This window comes from Carassius gibelio, chromosome B18 (assembly GCF_023724105.1).
Source record: "Carassius gibelio isolate Cgi1373 ecotype wild population from Czech Republic chromosome B18, carGib1.2-hapl.c, whole genome shotgun sequence".
NCBI lineage: Eukaryota > Metazoa > Chordata > Actinopteri > Cypriniformes > Cyprinidae > Carassius > Carassius gibelio.
The window spans coordinates 17,416,242-17,432,115 of NC_068413.1; the positions used below are offsets into that span (position 1 = coordinate 17,416,242).

Below are 15,874 nucleotides of genomic sequence, written 5' to 3' on the forward strand. Positions count from 1 at the left end.
GTATTGTGAGTGTGTCCATGCCTTGTTTCCCCTCAGAGAGTAAGAAACTGAGGTTACCATTTAACTCAAAGCAGAATTGGTCTGAAGCCCAAGAGTGAGTGGCTAACTGCTTAAGATAAGAGTAAGGCCCTCTGTCTGATACCCATCTGTGAGAAACTTTGCTTACAGCAATACATGCAGTATTATTCATGCCAGGGTGCATTACTTGCCCAGAGAGAAGATGAGAATAGGGCATTTTTACCTGCACAAACATAAAACACATTGTATTGATGGATGAATTAATAGAGAATTAATGCTTTAATGATTAAACATTAGAAGTTTATATTCCTTCATTTTGAAGCCAATGTAACTGATTCCTCCACCAAAAGGGAAAAAAAATGATCTCACCTACTTGTCGTTCCAAACCATTATGACTTTCATTCTTATGTCGAAAACAAAAGATGCATTTTTGAATAATATCCTGAATGCTGTGTTGCTTTTGCAATCATTTTTGTAGCTTGAAATCTATCCTAGCCATTTATCAAAAAAAAAAAAAATGACCATCAATTGTATAATTTCTCCCTTTGTACAGTACGTCATACAGGTTTGGAACAACATCAAGGTGAATAAATAATTTTTTCCTTTTCATTTCTGGCTGAAGTCTAAAAACATCTAAAAATTTGCAACAAAAGCACACAAATATCTGCTGTACATTGAGGTTTTCAGTAAGAATATATGTCAGAAGTTGATAGAGAATAACACCAGAATCCTCTGACCTTCATGGCTTTCTTACAAACTGCAGTGAATTTCAAGATGAACCGTGACATTCAACACCTGTTTGAAACACATGCAAGCTTAAAAGTCTTTAAAAGTATGTATTCAGACTTTGAACCCCCTCGTGTAACACTCTGAAATGGCTTATTCTGACAGCGAGGCATCATACGCATGTCTTTGGATTTTGGCACATTGTAATACAAAACTGTGTTAATCTAAACAACAGCTTAGGAGATTTTATGTCTGACATGTTGTATATACGAGAGACAAAGAATAAACTGGAGGGTTTGTGGATGAAGGCATATGGTGCTGCTGTGAGGGAATCTCCTGAGGGAATAACTAGCCGTGTAATTAGGTTGAAAATGTTTATTAGTATTCACAGGTCATTGAGGGTTCGGAATTTGATGTGTAGACCTGGAATTTTTGCTTTAAACAGTCAAGGGTTTTTGCGTATTTTCTCAACCTTATCAGCCATTATCAGTTTTATTTTTTTTTATTTTTTATTTTTTAATATGTACAGATTGTGTGCTCCTGTGTTTGTTTGTTTTTTTGTTTGTTTTCAGGTACACATTGTTTTAACTCAAACTGAGGCTTTGACATCATTTAAGTGAAAAAAATACATAAATAAAACATAATAAAATAAAAACATATTTACAGTTTTGCCAAGTAAGACATGTTCCTGGATAAACATCTTTTGATGATCCTGGATCAACATTATTGTCCAAAAATATAGACCAATTCTTACCCCTAAACCTAACCTTACCCCTAATTTATTCCTAATACCAGTGGAAAATGATAGCTGATTAAGAAGGGTGTAGAAGCACCTAACCCTAATTGTAAGCCTAAAAAAAGGTATTCCCTTGGTTGTGATTGGTTGATTGGAATGTTGATCCAGGAACATTCACCGAGTACAACATGATCCTGGATTAACATCCTTGTTGATCCAGGAACAACATTCCAATCAACCAATGAGAACAGAGATATAACTTTTCAGGAAATATCTGTTTTAGGCTTACAATCAGGGTTAAGTGCTTCTACACGCTTGTTAATTAGTAAGTATTTCCCACTAATTTTAGGTATACATTATGAGTAGAGTTAGGTTTAGTGGGTAGGGATTGGGTTAAGTCTATATTTTGGACAATTATTTTGATCCAGGAACATGTCTTACTTGGCAAAATCATATAGTTTTATTGTATTAGTATTAAATACTATAATGAATAATATTAATAATAAAATTATGAATAATATTAAAAATAAAATACAATAAAATATAATTATTAAAATAAAGATGCAAAGAAAATAACATCAAAATCAACCTCCAATTGCCATTTCACTTTTGCAAACAAGTTCTCTTCTCATGAGCCATACAGTAATACCAATAAATTGCTGTAAAATTACTTTACCAGTAAATACAAATACTGTATGCACTGTTTACACAGGCAACAATGTTATATCCTTTTACCAGTAAAGCACCATTCATGCACCAGTCTCAAAATACCGGTAAATGCTGTGACATCATTAACCAGTAATGACCTTTAAACGGCAGTGCCTCCCGGTGTTGTGTTTATAAACATGGAGGGGTATTCATGGTCACTGTTTTTGTTGGTGTTTTCATTTTCTGCATTGACACAGTGCACATTACTGGTAATTTTCTGGTAATGTTACAACTTCTTACACTGGTAAATTGCCAAAACTAATTTAGTGGTATTTTTGTAAAAGTCCTGTTCACATATGATCTCTTAATTGTAATTTAATCAGTAATTTACCAGTATAGACAGTATGTGTAAAAGGGGCTATAATTAAATTAAATGACTACTGTAGGGTTCAGATACTAATCATAATTCTATGCTGGTGTGCCAAAAGACTGATATATATATATAGCTTTGTTGGTTAGGCTAAAGTAAAACTAACCTAATCCTCAGATGATCAGGTTTGTATGCATGCAACATTATTAAAAGCTGCACAAATGGAGAGGAAAGTTTGGTAGCACTTTATTTTACAGTCCTGTTCCTCATGTACATACTATGTACTTATTATAGTAATTACAATAACTATATAATAACTAGGTACTAACCCTGAACCTACCCCTAAACCTAACCCTACCCCATGTAGTTACCTTGTATTACCAGAACTTTCTTAGATAAATCCACTGTATGTACACTATAAGTACATGTTAGTACATGTACTGTAAAATAAAGTGCAACCGAAAGTTCTCTCAGAATGGTCTGTAAAGGACTTGACTCACGACTGAATAAGTGGCATGTGCCACTTATTCAGTCGTGAGTCATGTCAGGTCCTTTACAAACCATTCTGAGAGAAGGTAAGGTCGTAATGGCTCCTGAGAGCTCGTCCAATTGACTGGAGCTAGATTTCACACCTGGCCCCATTTACTCAACAAAATAAATGACTTAAAGGGGAATAAGTATTGCCTTTTTAAGAGAAAACATAAAAAACAGGCGCTTGAAGCTGCTATAAATGAGCACTTTTGTCAGTTCTTGCTGTGGCCTAGCTACTAACTAACACAAGCAAATTTGAGGGTAATTGCTTTAGACTTGTAATGGTTGTGCAAGTGAATGAAAGGCTGTTGGCATTTTAACAGCATGCCAGGCCTACTTAGAAAATAATGAGCTTTGCAATGACAACAGTGGTCTTAGGAGAGAAGTCTGGATGATTAATCAAACATGTTTTTTGGGACAGGAAAGTCTGCAGTATGGGATTACGGAAATCACACTGCGGAGGTTAAAGCCCTGTCTATTTGTGTTGTGAAAGCTTTGTCCTGTTGATCTGTTGAGGGTTTTCCTTGTGCAAAGCTGCCCCAGGATTTGTTTTCATGACCTGGGAAATGTAGAACTGAACATTGCTGATGGATATTCCTACAACAGACACAAACGGAAAACAGGATGTCAGGACTTTTGAAAACGTCAGAATATTGGTGGTGTTTCTCGCTTACAGTTATTCACATGCTCTTTTTTATTGTCTGCTGGAACACAGATGAGTGCCAAAGACGTATTTTACAATTCCCGAGTAGGGTATCATGAGCAAATTTGCACATTTCCCCTTCGTTGCATCTAATCCTCTGTGTCTTATCTCTCTTGTTTTTCTCAATTCACTTTTCACAAATCTCAAACCTCAGATCAGACTTTACCTTCAACCAGCTTGTAATAAATATCAATACACTCTTAAAAATAAAGGTTCTTTATTGGCATCAGTGGTTACATGAAGAACGTTTAACATCCATGGAATCTTCCTATTGCACAAAAAGTTCTTCATTGTGTAAAACAGGTTCTTTAGATTATTAAATTGTTCTACGGAATAAAACAAAAATTGTTCTTTTATAGAATTAAAGGCAACACAAAATGGCATTGCATCAAAATCTCCTTTTTATGCTATTATTTTTAGGAATGTAAATCTAACAATACAGTACACATCCTTTAACATATTGATGGAGTAGTGTGGCTAATGTAATCTTCAGAGCTGTCCCTCACCTTTCTCTCCTTCTTTCATCCCAAGAACATCAATATAAGGCTTCACTTTGAAGCACGTTGCCATGCATCTGCCAGAAATGTGTGGTTAAACCAATCTGTTATTCGTCTGCATGTTTTGGTAGGTTCATTTTCCCCAGAGCCAGCTCAAAATGCTGGCTGGTTAGTTTAAACATAATCCTGTGAGGAATGTTGTCATGCCTTGTTCTCCAGTACATTGAGGACATTACCGCTCTACACATGGCCAATGCAAACAGCATGGCAACTGTTGATTTTGACGGCGAACGGACGGCGAAATCTGATATTTGGGACATTTTGAACTCACTGTCCCAAAATTCATTCCAATTTCATGCAGTAATCTTATACTCTGCTTTCCCTTATTTGTAAAGTTACAGAGTACATGGCTTTTTTACTCATCTGCTGCAAAAGTGTAGGACACAGCAGGCAATAACAAAATAAAGCCATTTTGTGCATAGCACATATCAATATTCAGCAAGTACTGTATAATCAAATCAAAGAGATATGGCTCAGCGAGAGACAAAGGCAGTCTTCCACACCAAAGACTAATGTGCTTTTAGCTCTCTGATCTTGTTTTTCTTTCAAGTGCTTTATGGCTCGACAGCAACTGCGGTCCATCAGAAGAGGCAAGGGATGCTGAATCTCCCTTAAATTGTTTTGAATAAATGTAATGACTATAGTGATCAAATTAACTAGCTCAAAGCAATGGTATCTTCAAATAAGGTGATTCCAGGGGATCCTGTGCCAGATGGGGAAGTTATGGCCTAGATGGGGAAGTTGTGGTCTAGTGGTTAGAGAGTTTGACTAGGGTTGTGGGTTCGAGTCTTGGGCCGGCAATACTGTGACTTAGATGCCCTTGAGCAAGGCACTGAACCCCCAACTGCTCCCCGGGCGCCGCAGCATAAATGGCTGCCCATTGCTCCGGGTGTGTGTTCACGGTGTGTGTGTGTGTGTGCACTGCTGTGTGTGTGCACTTTGGACGGGTTAAATGCAGAGCACAAATTCTGAGTATGGGTCACCATACTTGTCTGTATGGCATGTCACTTTCAGATGAGCAAAACTGGGAATACAAGGTTTTTTTTTTTTTTTTTTTTTTTTTCTCTTTTTTTTTGTAAACAAGGAACTATAGACCTACTTGGGATTAAGCGGCATCGGCTATGTGCACTAAGAGATATGCTATTTACACTGTGTAAATTATATTTACACTATGTAAAAATAGCAGGATGTTCTGCTATTTGTACTATTGATTGCAAATACTGGCACATATCTGCACCTCAGTATTGTACATTATAAAAGAAATAACATTAGTGCACTAATTACATATTGAGTGTAAATAATCATTTTAATTCAAAACATTTTTTAATTAAACTTTAATTGGGACAATAAAGCCCTCAGCTACAATTATTTCCTCTGTGGAAGCCCTCTCCGTGTTAGACTCAGGGATACGAGCCCTCTCCGGGCTGGACTCAGGAACGGGAACCTTCTCTGGGCTAAACTCAGGACCATCCCTCCCTGGACCCTATGTGGGGACCGTAGTCCACTCTGGGCGGCACCTGGAAACAGGAGCCCTCCCTGGGCTGGACATGGAAACAAGAGTCCTCTTTGGGCTAGACTTGAGATCTGTGACCCTACCTGGGCCATACATGGGAACCACAGCCCTCTCTGGGCTGGACGTGGAAACAGGAGGACTCCTTGTGCTAGACTCAGGACCTGTGCCCCTCCCTAGGCCATAAGTGGCAACCGCAGCCCTCTGTGAGGTGGACGTGGAAACAGGGGCCCTCTCTGTGCTTGACTCAGGATCTGAGGCCATCCCTGGGCCAGATGTGGAAACCGCAGCCCTCTCTGGGCTGGACTTGTGAATGGAACTGACAGAGGGCTCTGACGAAGGAGAATGGACAGGGGGCAGGTCGGACCATAAATCCAATTTGCGCACCACAGTCACAGATCCACAATAAGCTCCCCCTCAGCCATGGTGTAGGGGGTGGAGCTCCTCTCTGTTCTCTCACTGTCCGTGGCTCCTTCCCTCATGTTAGGTGTTATAGCCAGATCTCACACCTGATCTGACTTTACTTGCAGCTCCAGCTCCGCGGCAATCCTAGGCACTGTTACTCCGTTCAGCGATGGCTCGTCGGTCGCAGTGGTCTCGGGCTTGAGCTCTGCACAGCGGGGTGATAGTGGGCTGGTCTCTGGGTCTGGCTGTGCTCTGGATTGGGAATAGATGCTCTCCAGACACTGGATAATAGCTTCCCTCCATCTCAGTCCAGTGGTGTCTGGGAGGTCTACAGGTTGGTAGTAGTTTGCCCCGATCAAGAACAGTGAGTTCAGTGCAGCATCATCGAACGTTGTTAGAACAGCAAACTAGCTGAACGCAACCGCATACTCCACAAGGGGCAGGTCTTTATGGACTAGGGAGATGAACAAAGCAGCAAGGGGATCCGTGGGGTAACTATCAGTGATGCGCGGGTTGATCCAAAATGAGCGGGTGCCTGCGGTCACCCGCAGTAATCCGCGGTTACGAGTCATCCAAAAATAGTTTTAATGATTATATTCGGGACGCGGTCGGTCGGGTCATTTGAAATAAAGATGCTAATTAAACATTTGTATAGTACTAGACACAATTTTGAAATGCATAGGCCTACACTTTATTGGCTGAATGACTGGAGCGAAGATGACGCATGAGCTCAGTCTGCAGGAAGAGATGGAGGCGGTGAGAGAAAAGGTCAAGACTGGGGAGCAACGGCGCTGTTTTGGTAAAACATGATTTTGACGACTTCATTAAGTTTTGTTTTATAGAAAACTCTTTTAGAAGCGGGTCGGGTACAATATTTTATTTTTATTTTTTTGCGGTCCGAGTTGCGGCGGGTTAGTTGAAAACGTCGGTCGGTTGCGGGTTGTTTATACATTGACCCGCGCGTCACTGGAAACAATGGGAAACAAAATGGGTGGGAAAACATACCAATAAACTCTTTGTCTGTCCTGTGTTCTGTCACGATTGCTATAGAGAGGAGCAAGGAATGTGGAGACGAGGGATGACCAACATTGGGCTGCTTTAAAATCATTTTAGTAGGGTTAAAGTTACATAATCAGCTCAGAACAGACATTATTTTCACTATAAACACGAGATACCATGAAAAGTAAATCATTGTTCTAGTATGAGTTGAATGGAACTTCCACATTCAGGAAACATGTAGTTAATTATTATTACTCACTATTTAAATATATAAGTACACTGTAACAAGGACACTTTAAAATAAAATGTAAACAATTTGAAAATTCAAGATAAAAATAAAATAAAAAATAAAATCTTTTTCTGAATTAACTAACTGATTCTGTAATAATAGCAGTTCTCAAACTCATGGGAGAAGATTATGAGTAAATAACTTAAATTAAATCAGTTTCTCACAAAAAGTTATCATATGACATCATAAAATAATAGTGCCATGGGTATTGTGAACTAGATATTTCACATCATATTCCACATTAGAAGTGAAATGGACTACTTTTATGAATCCTTTAAGGTTAAATATTGAACCTGTATATTATGCAAATTCTCCTTTTAGTTCCACAGAAGAAAGACAGTCATGTAGCTTTGGAATATGAGGGTGAGTCAGTTATGACAGAATTTGGGTGAATATCACTCCAATAAATCTCACATATGGAAAACACATTCATGTCTATAAAACTTGAACGATCTCATTGGACAGATCTCTGTATAAATAAAGTAAATGACTACTGTACTGTAATAAAATATTATTGTGCTTTAGAAATCAACACAATGTGCTGATGTATAAATGGAGGGCAAGTCAGTAGTCCAACAATAAGCAGAGTTGAGAGTTGGGAAAATGAATAGGTTTCATCTTAATCAGCTTGAGGTTCTTGCCTGTGGGGAGGGGTGATAAGAGGCAGTTAACAGGATGTTAAGAGTCTACGATTATTTTCAGACCCTTGCGTCGAATTCAGACACGTACATTTCAAAGATGGAGGTGAGATCAGAGCTAGTGAGTTTTGGGACTAAATGCACAGTCAAATCATGTCTTCTGAGCTTTGGAGCTGTTTAGTAAACTTTCTATTATTATCAATAAGTAAAACTGTGGCATACATTTTATGACAACCCAATTTTTTTGAGCAGTGAGTGTCAGAACAATTCCCTTAAGTTATTAAAAACCCTTAGTTGAAATGTTATGGATATTAAAACTGAAGTTTTTCATAAGGAGCTTGTTACAACCAGCTGGTGGCCATTAATAGTCTGAAGCCAGATGAGCCCTCATCCGTCTTCAGAAGTCAAAAATATATTCAGTCCTTAGATGTTAACCCATCCAGTTAAAGTAAGCAGGAACATCAATCCTATTTTTTTTTTTTTTTTTTTTTTTTTTTAGATCAGCAGCCTTAACAAACTGTATTTTAAACTGTTTTATATAAGATCTGCAAAGTCACAAAGATTAAAGTCTCAAAAACAAAGAGATATTATTTTCTCAAAGTTAAGACTCATCCACGCCTTCCTAAAATGCCTCATTCAATCATGCCCCCACATTTCTACATCACTGTATGGGATGATTTGCATAACCAAATGTTTACGCAAAGAAAGAAGAAGTAACTTTTATTTTCGCTGTAATATTGTTGCCACTGCCAACATATTCTGGAGATGCTGTGTGGTAAGGGGCATAACATTTCCGTCACACGTTAGGTTATTTGGCCAGTCATAATGCACTGGATAGCTGGCCAATCAGAGTACAACGCGCTTTACAGATCGATGAGCTTTGTAAAAACTGACACATTTCAGAAAGGCGGAACAGAGAGGAGTGACAATAATGCAAAGTATGTGGAAAATAATGTGTTTTCTCACTCACATTGCATGACAACAAATACACAAAATAATGCTATTTTTAGCAATGTCATATGACCCCTTTAAATTGTACATGATTTATTACCTCCGTTTGATCCACACTAAAGATATAAGTCCAATGCAATATATATATTTTTACTGAGTCTGGGCTTCCTCTGCATATTTAAATAAGGCTTGTAAAATAATGTTAGTTTTTGTAGTGTAAGTGATGTGTATTTGCCTGTTTTCATCTGTCTTTGGTTTACTGGAAAGTGATTTTAAATGGAACAGCTTGTTCCAAATTTCGCTGACTTTTTTGATGATGATGATGAGTGCAAAAAAATAGTGTTTGGAAAAACATGAGACAAAGTCACATCTCTCCTAGCACCTGGGTGGATGAACCTAGGCCATGCACCAGACATCCCTGCTTGTTCAGAAGGATGAAAGGAAGTCAGCGCAGGCACGCTAGATATTCAAGTCCCTTCACAGATGGTGATGTTGACTCTGGAAGCCTGTGCAAAGACCCGGCTTTGCTGGAATTCAGGAAACAGCTCTAGCACTAGGGCCATGTGGGATCTAAAAAAAAGAACATGTTAGATTGAGTGAGCGAGGGAGAGGGAAAAAGAGAGAGAGGGAGGGGGAGATTTTTTTTTTTTTTACTCTTTTTTTTTACAGACCATTGTAAGCAGTAAGAGAGGCAAATAGTGAAGTGCAGAGGAGAGCAACAGGCAGGCATCTCCAGAGAGAGCCTGAGAGCAATGCTCAGTCCACTGACAACAACGCAACATCCGGACAGTAAGGAAGAGGGAGGATTTTCATACTGCAGCCTGCCCTGGGGCCTCAGAAATCATCTGCCTTCTTTACAGCAATGCTTGGACCACATACTGAACCAAGGACAAAGTTTCTTCACTGCATGTAGTCTGACTTGCACATGGACACTGTAAGTCATCTACGCCTTTCCACCTTTAACCTGCTGGATCAAGGGATATAAATTGAAGTTTCACTGTCCACTCTTTTCTGAAGTAGCTTAGAAGTTATTTTGCATGCAAGTCTTGTCAATATGCTGCCTGTGGTTTTCGTGACATGGTGGGTCTGGGTGTTCCTTGGAAGCGTAGGTGGACAGTCCCAATCTCAGCATCAATCTCAGACTGACAACTCAAACCCATGGAGACAGATGATTCAATGGGAGAACAATGGACGTGTGTTCAGTCTTCTCAATAGTGGGGCTGAATACGTCCCGGCTCGGGTTCAGGAGCGTGAAGGGAACCCCCGAGTGATTTTAGCGGACACTCCCAACCGTCGACCACAGGGTGGGAATGTACGGAGACAAGCACCCTCCAGAGGAAGTTCTGAGACTGTGAGAGGCCAAGCCAGACATCCGTTTGGGTTTGGCCAGGTGCCAGAAAACTGGCGTCAAGGTGCAGCTGGAACAGGTGAAACGAGTCGCTTCCAGTCATCTACCGGCTCACGCTTTAGACCATCATCTGGCTCATCCTCCTCCTCATCCTCTTCTTCTTATTCACAGTATCCATTCCCTCAACAGCCTCCTTATTCTTCTCCTTATGACTCGGATCCAGACAGGTCATACGAACCTCCCTTCCGTGGGACGGGGTACTCTACGGGCACTGGTGGTGGCTATGCCGGAGGAGGATATGGAGGAGGTGGGTACTCCACTGGAAGTTTTAGAGGAGGTAGCTATAATGGAGGGGGTACTGCAACTGACGACAGGCATCAATACTATGCCCCTTATGGTCAACCATACCAAGCTGTTCCTGCCCAGCCTGCACAGCCACCAGTTTCTGATGGACTGGACCACAGGTACATGCACAGTCTGTACAACGAGGACTCTCGAGATGCTGCAGTACCTGTTTCTAGCAACACAGGCTCATTCCAGCCTGCGGTGCAAAGCCCCCAGTATGAACAGTTTCCCCCCTTTGGAAGGCCCCAACCACAGCCTCCGTTCGTACAACCACCTCCACGTAACCCACTCATCTCTAACAATGCAGAGAGCCCCAGCGTGAATGCAGGGAGTGTTTATCGTACTCAGCAAAGAGGTATGATGCATATCCACATCGTATACACTTGTGAAAGAATCTATTTGTACATCCCACACTAATTTTACTCAACAGTTTGGGAAATAGACCAGCAGTCCAGAAAGTGTGTTTTGCATATATCGTACTGGATACTACTATTTTTCCTTGTGATTCACGTGCCGAGCAATTCTGCAGGCTGCTATGCTAAGTAAAGTTAATCACAAGGGAAATGGATGCATGTGTGGGGCTTGTTTTAGATTCTTGCTCTCAACAAAAGGAAGTGAGAAAAGCAGAGAGACATCTAAAAAATGTAGCTCTTCTGCCATCTCTTTGTGTTTCCTGGCAGCCCTTTGGATTAGCAAACATGTAACCCAAGGGACTCAGACTGCACAAAATTGATTGTAAAGCTGTTTGCTTATGCAGCTGGAAATTTTTTCTGTTTGTTTCCTCATAAGGAGTCAGTAAAAATGTACTCTCTCCAAATATCTGAGCATGTCTGAACCCCCCACCACCACACACACATTGCCATTGTGTTTCAATTTACAATCAAAGAAGTCCCAAGTCCATCTTCATCTCAGAGACTGGGTTATTGAAACCAGGTGTTGTGGGGGTAAGAGTATGCGGTAGTTTGTGTGTGTGCTTAGTGCCTATGGATACTCGCTCTGCACAAAGAGTGCTCATTGTTTGAAGATTTGGTTCTGGTTTTGGTGATGACTGCATTGCAAGGACTAATGGTGAATGTTCCCAGTATTTGCTTTAGAGGGTGGGGTAAGGGTCTCAAGTGGCTTGGTTGTTGCGGGGTGGGTGGCGAACATGAGCGTATGTGTGTGTGTGGTTTTGGGGGTGGGGGTTGGGGGGTGATGGAAATTACCCAGCACACATGGGGTCCATTGCCTCAGGAAACAGAAAATATTTTGCTAGCCCCTAAATAAAAGTGTGTGTGTGAAAATATGTGAACGTGTGTGAGGAGACGGGTGTGTGTGTAAAGCCTTTAGGACTGAGTCTCTGGCCACTGCCAAGGTTCATTTTGTAATGTGAAATGGTCTTTGTCTCTTGCTTGAGTCACTTCACGCACGACTAATCACCCTAGTTTACAAAATCTGGTCATAAGGGAAATGGGTGTTAACTCAATCCACTGGAAGGTACACATGTGGAAAAAATGTACATTACTCATTACCCAATGATGCAATCACAAACAAATAAGTTGAAATCAGAGCTCCAGCCTGTGGGAATAAATATATTATCTGTCAATCTGAGTCTTAGAAATTGAAATAACATTAGATGGGACACATTTACTTGACTTGACTTACATTGTACATTGTATTGAATAGTGACCATTGATTTATTTTACTTACATCTTGCTAAAAACAGTATCCTGTCATCATGTTTTTCTAAATTCTTGTAGACCTTATAAGGAAATTAAGTCAACTACTTTTTTAGTATCGCGGGCATCCAACAGAATTTTGTGAAAAGTGCAGACTGTGTGAAGAAACTTTTGCTTGATGACCACAGTCTTTCACACTCTCTTTACACTGTTTACAAAAGCTGACCAAGGAAGTTTCCTGAGGCCTTTTCTGAAGTCTGTTTCAGACCAAGCTGGCAAATCAGATGTGCACACAGAGATGAAGATTGCAAAGCATTCACAGATTCCAGTGGAGGGTGGCACTAACGAGTCTGAAATAAGGAGACTGGCCAAGGGCATTATGTTTTATAGAGTGAAAGTTGTTCCCTACTCTAAACATGCCTCCAGCAGAGATAAGATCTGCACTCCAGATTGTTGCTTGCTGGAAACAGCTGAATTTTGATGCTACTCCAAACTGGTTTATGTTTGTTATTGCTGGTATGGCTGTATGCAAAAAATGTTTATAATAAAATGCTGCTGGATGACCATCAAAGTCTTGCTGGTTAAGGTATTTAAGAGGGCTAGTGGGACTCCAGTATCATACGCTGGAGTCCATTGGTACAGATCTTCTCAAAAGGATTCTTTTCTTTGAAATCCATGACATGCAAAGCATGAAAGCAAATATGCTGTCGCCATCCCTTTGAAGAAATGTTAATGTACACCTACGGACTTTGACTGCACTGTTATTATTTTCATAAGATTATTTAGACAGAAAGTGAGCTTGCATTTTAAGTGTAAATAAAGGTGATAAGTATGTAGTTTCTGTACTGGCCCTGGAAAGAGTTTTATGAACAATAGCTATTACCACTAGCTCTGTTTTTCAACAAACTTGGTCACATGCCCGTATCCAGCATATCCAGCAGGGAAGTGATCTCATTTTTGTTTCACTGTCACCTCTCCCTCATCTTTTGTACTCTCTATCTCGCTCTCTCGCTCTCTCCCTCTCTCCCTCTCTAGGTGCAACACTTTGTTCTTTTTTTCTTATTTTTGCATGACCTTGAAACCAGATGAGAAACAGTGTTTGATGCATTATACTGTGAGGCTTCAGCATTATATCCTCAAAACCCTCTTCATCTCTTGTGTATTTTTTCAAAGGCATACTTACTTGGTTACAGACATTTTTCAAGTATTTAGCTTTTTTTACATTTAAAAGTATGCAACATCAGAACAGCTCAGAACATTAAAGACAAACATTTGTCCCCAGGACAGTGTGTTATGATATTGTTATTATCCTGCTCGTTTTTATGGTCAAAGTTTATCTCCAAAGATGGTCTGTTTGCTTGTTTTAATGGAATTTGGACATTTGGTGGTCAATTTTAGAGTAGCTTTGGACTTGTTCATTGTAGTGATATTAGGCTCAAGATCAACTGAGAAGGAAGGAGAATGGAGTCTGCGTTCTGAGGCTCGTGGGAATATTTATTAGCTCAAAAAGAAAACAAAACTCGCGCCACATGCGCATCAATCACGTTCACTGAACACCATTCTGGTTTACGGTCTCTCCCGCACGTCTTCTGCTTTCTCCCACGAGTCCTCAGCTCTCTCTTCAGTCGCAGACCTCGCTGAACCATGCATCCGCCGCCACATACCCCCACCGCCCGACTCAGGCCGGGAAGCCATCCGGCCTGCAGCCCCCCCCCCCCCCCCCCCATTCCTGGAGAGGAAGTCGGCCACAGCCATCTGCGCCCACGGCCTGTGAATCACCTCTAACTTAAACGGCTGCAGAGACAGATACCAACGAGTGATTCGCGCGTTGTTATCCTTAATGCGGTGGAGCCACTGGAGGGGCGCGTGGTCCGAGCAGAGTGTGAACTCCCGCCCCAGGAGGTAATAGCGAAGGGTGAGAACCCCCCACCTGATGGCCAAACACTCCTTTTCTATGGTGCTGTACTTAGTCTATCTCTTTGAGAGCTTCCGACTAATGTACAGAACCGCCTGGTCCACCCCCTCCACCTCCTGGGATAGGACTGCACCCAGCCCCCTGTCCGACACGCCAGTCTGCAACAAAAATGGGAGAGAAAAGTTAGGAGAGTGCAGGAGTGGTCCGCCACACAGGGCAGCCTTAACCCGGGTCAAGGCCTGTTGGCACAGCTCCGTCCACTGGACCGTATCTGCTACCCCCTTTTTAGTTAGGTCAGTCAGCGGGCTGGTGAGGTCCGAATAGTCAGGGATAAACCTCCTGTAATATCCCGCCAGCCCCAGGAACTGCCTCACCTCCTTTTTGGACTTGGGCCTGGGGCAGGCTGCAATCTCTACTGTCTTGTCAATTTGGGGACGCACCTGCCCGTGACCCAAGTGGAAGCCCAGATACCTTACCTCCACCCGCCCAACTGCGCACTTCTTCGGGTTGGCCGCCCCAGTGTATGGAGTTTTGCTCTCAGGTCCAAGACATATTGAATTTTGTTTTTACTGTCCGAACGTCCGTCCTCCCAAGTTTCTTTCAGGATGTCCAAGACCCCCCGGGGTTGTCGTCCGTAAAGAAGCTCGAAGGGGGAAAACCTCGTAGAGGCTTGAGGGACCTCGCGCACAGCGAAAAAGAGGGGTTCCAGCCATCTGTCCCAATTTTTCGCGTCCTCTTGTACGAATTTACGAATCATCGTTTTCAAAGTGCGGTTAAAGCGTTCGACCAGTCCATCCGTTTGCGGGTGATAGACACTGGTACGTACCGTATGACCAATAATTCATACAATTCGCATAATGTGCGTGACATAAATGCAGTGCCTTGGTCCGTGAGAATCTCTTTTGGGATTCCCACGTGGGAGATTAAACGAAACAGGGCGTCCGCCACACTCTTTGCTGAGATGTTGCAGAGAACCACTGCCTCGGGATATCGGGTTGCGTAATCGACTATGACTAGCGCAAACTGATGTCTGCGTGCCGATCGCTCTAATGGCCCGATGAGATCCATGCCAATTAGTTCGAAGGGGATCTGCACTAGAGGAAGAGGGCGCAATGGCGCTTTTGGGGTGGCCGGTGGGTTTACCAACTGACATTCACGACAAGACGCGCACCATCTGTGCACATTCTCGTGAATGCCCGGCCAAAAAAAACGGGTATAGCATGGAATAGCATTTCCCGACCGCTCCGAGGTACTAACAATTGGGTTGTATCCTCCTTTGTTTGCGTGTCGTGGGTCACACGATACAACCGGTCTTTAATAATGGCAAAATACGGATAGGAGAGCGCGGTCTGGATGGAGGACCTGTCCATCAATGGTCCGGACCTGTTCAAACGCATGTTTGAGGGTTTCATCCTGGGACTGTTCCAGGGGAAAATCATCACAACTGGCAAGGTTCAGCCTCGCCAAGCCGCTCAGTTCCCCTGGAGCCGTCCCGCTGGGTCCTGGCACAGATTCTCCCACCTGAGC

General features: G+C 41.9%; 1 protein-coding gene across 2 annotated transcripts in view; it reads left to right on the top strand.

The window, feature by feature from the left end:
• LOC127977916 (lysyl oxidase homolog 1) overlaps positions 1-15,874 on the top strand; it is a 40,367-nt gene that overhangs the window by 6,398 nt on the left and 18,095 nt on the right. Inside the window, exon 1 of one of the 2 annotated variants that reach the window (XM_052583144.1) lies at positions 9,756-11,129. The exons of the other annotated variant lie outside the window; for it this stretch is intronic. Within the exon in view, the coding sequence (XP_052439104.1) occupies positions 10,136-11,129 (994 nt within the window). The 5' untranslated portion in view covers positions 9,756-10,135. Of the gene's footprint in view, positions 1-9,755; positions 11,130-15,874 lie in introns of those variants that run through there. 2 annotated transcript variants of the gene reach the window in all.